The following is a 4,929-nucleotide window of genomic DNA, read 5'->3' on the forward strand; positions in this document are numbered from 1 at the left end:
CTGTAATTCAGAGCGACGGCACTGTATAATTTGTAAGATTTAAATGTGCAATAGAATTTTCTTCTACATTTATAAATTAATAGTACTATTACTTAAAGAATTAATAAAATTTACGTTGATATTATTTTGAAATTAATAATATCATTCCGATTAAAAATATGTAACGTAAGTGTCTTCTTCTCGCGAGAAAGGGAACTTACTCTGTAAGTTACGACATAGGGCGCGACTCGTCCAGATTTTCTAGGCTAGGACGTGGGTTAGTATGGCCGGCTGGCGTCCTTGGGCCTCTTCAATTGGACTTTTAATCGTTTCATCCCTATTTGGAAGCCGTTCATCGCTTGGATCGCTGTTTGCGCGCTCGCTGGATTATCGAACGACACGAAACCTGAAAATATCGAACGTTGAATCCTGCAGGGTGTAATAGATTTTCTGTCCCTCATGAAAATCTTCGTTTAATATCGTATAAAAGATATAATTTTCATTATTAGTCCATAAAATTATAAGGAAAGGTCAAATATCTGCATGGCAAAAGTATTAGTTATCGATAAATGCAATATTATAGCAGTAATAATTATAATACAATGAAATGATAATTTAAAATAACAATTTTACATAATAAAAGCGAAATATATTTATATGCGATAAGAAAAAAACATGGTTTTAGTATTTTTTTTATAGCTGAAACATTCTGAGGATAAAATTGATTATTTAGGAGTTAAACAGGATAATCTAAATAAACCAAATCTTCCACAAGAAATAAAAAGTTTTCGTTCGTGGGTTGGATATTACCCAAGTTACACCGGAAGGGCAGGTACACGATAACGAAGCCCCTCGACGGGAACCTTTTCGAAAGATCGTCACGACTTTCTCGGTTTAAACCAATTTTGACCATCAGCGTCGATACCATTTTAGTTTCGACGTCATGCCGGTCTAAATCGTTTGACCAAGTCTCTTCGTTTTTCGCCCACTGGCGGTTCTCTGCTCCACAAATTACTTTTATTTCAGGACTAAGGGTTACCTTGATTATTTTCAACCTTTCGTCCCATGGAAATAATTTGTGAGAGAAGAAAGATCAAGTTATATTGCGTTTTCGCAACCAATATCTTTCGCACGCGATACATTTCGCTCCCGTAGGAAAAAAATAGTCTCCCAATCGCGATGATTATATTTATACAACGCAAATTCTCGACAGAAACTGTCGCGTCAAAAAATCTTTTCGCCAAATTGATAGCGGCGTGGAAACTATGGAAACTACCTCTACAAAGGGATATAAACTTTCGCATATTTTTTTCTACGTTACGGGCATAATTATATGCGCGACAGAACGAAAAAATGGACATAATCAAACGTAGACATAATAACGCGTGGTTGCCTATTTCATTTTTTTTTTTTTTTTTTTTTTTTTTGAGAATGACGAGTCTCTGAAACGGGGCGAGACAAAATAAACGGACGCAAATATATGAATCGTACGTGGACGAACGCGAAGGTAGACCAAGGACCGAACGAACGGAATGGAATCGTCCAATTATCCGTATCCTCATATTCCCGGATACGATTAATCAAAGGAACGCCAGCGGCTTTTATCCGCATTCTCTGTTTCGGTCCTCTCTGCGTAGTCTCTAAAAAAGAACTGCGCAGTTTGATTCCGGTTCCATTGAAACGGCATTCATATTCAGTCTGTCCGGTCTGTCCGCTAATACGGACGAGACGAATTAAATTTCCATGATTAATCCACCACTCTCTGATTGGAAATGTGTAGAGTCATTTAGAACACGTAGCATGTGACTGATCGAAAGTCATAATAATAATCATGAATATATGTATATGTCGTCCGTGCATGTTGCGATTATATTATTTTCGTGTTACATGAGCCAGTCTAGTTATACGGTTCAAAGTAAAAATATATTAAATTATTTTTATGAGAAAAATATGTACATATACACAGGTCTTTTAATATTACTTTTTGCCCTAGCTTTCATCGTAATTAAAATTGTACAATTGTGCAACGTAAAAGACGAAATATATATTAAAATTTGAGGAATAGTTTTTACATCCACTTCCACACTTGTTGTTTAATACCGAAACGTTGATGTCCTTTGTCCTACCTTGCGTAATGGCTGTCAAGGATCGACCGTACATCAGGTGGAACGTATCTTTCGTTGTCGCTCTGAAATTTGTCCGCAATGCCGTCGCACTTACCAAAGCATTTACTCTGGTTGGTCGCTCGATCGATGAAGACTTTGGAGGAGATGACGTTGCCAAACGGGAGGAACATCTGCATGAGCTCGCCGTCACCGAACTCCTGGGGCAGGTGGTAGATGAACAGGTTGCAGCCCTCGGGTCCTGAGATAGAGCATCCTACCATATAAATCAGAGCACATCTAAACATCTAAACTTGAAGTATAATACTCAAGTTAGAATGTTAGTTTCTGGATGAGATTTGTTCTTCGCAAATATAAATGATTCCGCGCGATACGAGAGTTTCATCAACCCGTTAGCGAGATCGCCAGCGGGTACTGCTTTTCTTGCTGATTGCTTTTTTCTCGTCTGGAGTCGTCATTTTTTTCTCTCTTTGATGAATGACGATGAATCTGCGGTCGACTCTCGACGACAATATCCGATTTCTCTCGTCCGCCCGAGTGCAAAATGATGATGACGTATAACATGATTTTGTCTCCCGCAAATGACACTAAATGACGTGAACATGAATCAAGCGAGAAGTTAAACAGACTGCGAATGAATGATAGATAATGATATGAAAAATGACCGAACAAAATGATTAGAAAAAAGTCACGAGAATTATTCCACTCGTGACTATTGATAGATATCTCCCGGTTCAAATAACGTTGAGTATTTATACTTTCAAATATACACACACAACACTAGGATTTACAACACAATGATGGATGAGGTGATGGATGCTGAAATGAGTGAATAGGTATGGATATGGTGACGATGATAGTGATGACATTGATTACGATGGTGCGATATTCCCGTATTTTCGCCAGACACGATAATCCGTCGCTTTATGTTTTCCATATAAGCATTCTAAATGATACAAGTTTACCTGCTCGGAAATTCTCTCATCTCTTTGTTACTTATTACTCATTACTCATTACACTCTACTGATTATAAACAGAGATTATTAACAATACAAATGATACAAATGTTAATAACATGTGAATTATTCTACAAAATTGTACATGTCAAAATAAAGGCTTCAAGGATTACATTTGTAATTTTGCATTCTGTACTTTCATATATCTCGTTTCGTAATTTAATTTGCGCGTAATTGATTACGTGCAATCCTGCGGCTGCTTAAGTAGATCTCTTTTTCGACTTCCGGTGTTAAAATGCCAAAGACATCGAGGTTTAATTTAGGCCAGAGAAGAAGAAAATCCCGAGGGTAGAAGCGAAGAGAAAGAGAGAGAGAGAGAGGACTATTCGAACAACGGCAGTCCAAATAAGGATTTAGCTAATTTCACTGAACTTTATAACTCCGACGTCAATTAGCGGCGATTATGACTGTGGAAACTTCTGCTCTCTTGGCCAGAGCTTCTCCCGACTAACGGACGCATTTAAGTAATGAGATGGCTGCCACTCAACTTTTAGGGTGCTACTCATCGCGACCTGTTCGCTTCTACCCGAAAGATCTTTTGCGAAAAGATTCCTCCGGGAATCTGTCGGAATTTGCTCGAGTCGAATCATCGCGGAACATAATTGTCCATTTTCAACTCGATTACGACTTCCGGTACGTCGCTGTTCGACGATAACATGGCATGATTCGCCGAACACGTTTGCCGGTCGATAAGATTATCATCGCGAATTCTGAAGCAAACTTTAAGAATTAATGCGACAAAATTTTACGGCGGTTTTACGAGGATATTTTCATCCGATCGAACGCGATTTTCGTCGATTGTCCGAGGGTAAAACTTTAATTGCAGTTGTCGAAAATAACGTGCTACGATCAACGTTTGCAAAAGTTCGTTTTGAGTCACAAAACTTGAATCTGAGATCCGAAAGGATAAAACTTTTCTATCCTCGAGCATTACTACATGTTTTCCTGATAGATGTCTTGTAATTCATACTATCGAAATTTGCAAAGCAATTTGTTCGCGATCGGAAAGTTCCTCACAGCGGTCAGTTCGACATAAAGGAGTGACATTCCACGAGCAACAAATTATCAATTTAATATAAACTTTTCCGTCAATTATAAATTAATGCTGTTGAGTACTTAGTGCCTCGAGAAATCACGAGTCTGTCCCGCGGTTTACGCAAAGAGTGACAAACTCTCCCTCTCTTACGCGAAACGACTTCGTCCCGGTAATAACTCGATCGTGGCTGTCACGCGAAACCCAAATTAGCACGAGTGTCGACGGGTTTCCGGTTCCGACTAGGGAGAGCACGGAGGGGAATTGCGGTGGACGACGAAATCACGAAGAACGAGCCATAAATTAAAGCCCGTCGTCGTGCCGCGCGCGCGATCGTTGATCCTGAAATTGGTTTTCGCCTCTCTAATTGGCACACACGCGGTACGTGCACGCGAATTTAATGAGAACGACTACCTTGTCTACTTCTATGTCTACTTCCATTGAAAAGTAATACCCGAACGCTACGTGAAACATCAAGATGCCTAAATTTGCGACTCTTCATTATACGCGTACCAAATTTGTATAATGCATAATTTAAACACAATAAATTAAATTTAAATTATATATATATATATATTATATATATATATATATATATATATATATAAAATATATGATAAATTATATATATATAAAATATAATATAATATAATATAATATAATATATATATATAATATATATATATATATTATATATAAAATACATGGTACTTTGCATATTAATAAAAATGCGCACGTAAAAAATGTTTCTATTTTGCTCATACAATTGAATTGTAAG

The 4,929-nt window shown here is 37.7% G+C and overlaps 1 protein-coding gene across 17 annotated transcripts in view; it reads right to left on the reverse strand.

The window, feature by feature from the left end:
* bru3 (CUGBP Elav-like family member bruno 3) overlaps window positions 1–4,929 on the reverse strand; it is a 248,771-nt gene that overhangs the window by 18,531 nt on the left and 225,311 nt on the right. For 14 of the 17 annotated variants that reach the window (XM_089084572.1, XM_025218744.2, XM_089084571.1 and 11 more), the window contains 2 exons: window positions 2,200–2,358; window positions 201–385 (listed from right to left, as the gene is read on the reverse strand). In XM_089084572.1, the coding sequence (XP_088940698.1) occupies window positions 258–385; window positions 2,200–2,358 (287 nt within the window). In that variant the 3' untranslated portion in view covers window positions 201–257. The remainder of the gene's footprint in view (window positions 1–200; window positions 386–2,199; window positions 2,359–4,929) is intronic. The other 3 variants (XM_089084567.1, XM_089084565.1, XM_089084561.1) reach the window with 1 other exon arrangement.

Source organism: Pogonomyrmex barbatus, unplaced genomic scaffold, assembly GCF_055798465.1.
Source record: "Pogonomyrmex barbatus isolate J1 unplaced genomic scaffold, ASM5579846v1 scaffold9, whole genome shotgun sequence".
In the NCBI taxonomy this organism is placed as follows: domain Eukaryota; kingdom Metazoa; phylum Arthropoda; class Insecta; order Hymenoptera; family Formicidae; genus Pogonomyrmex; species Pogonomyrmex barbatus.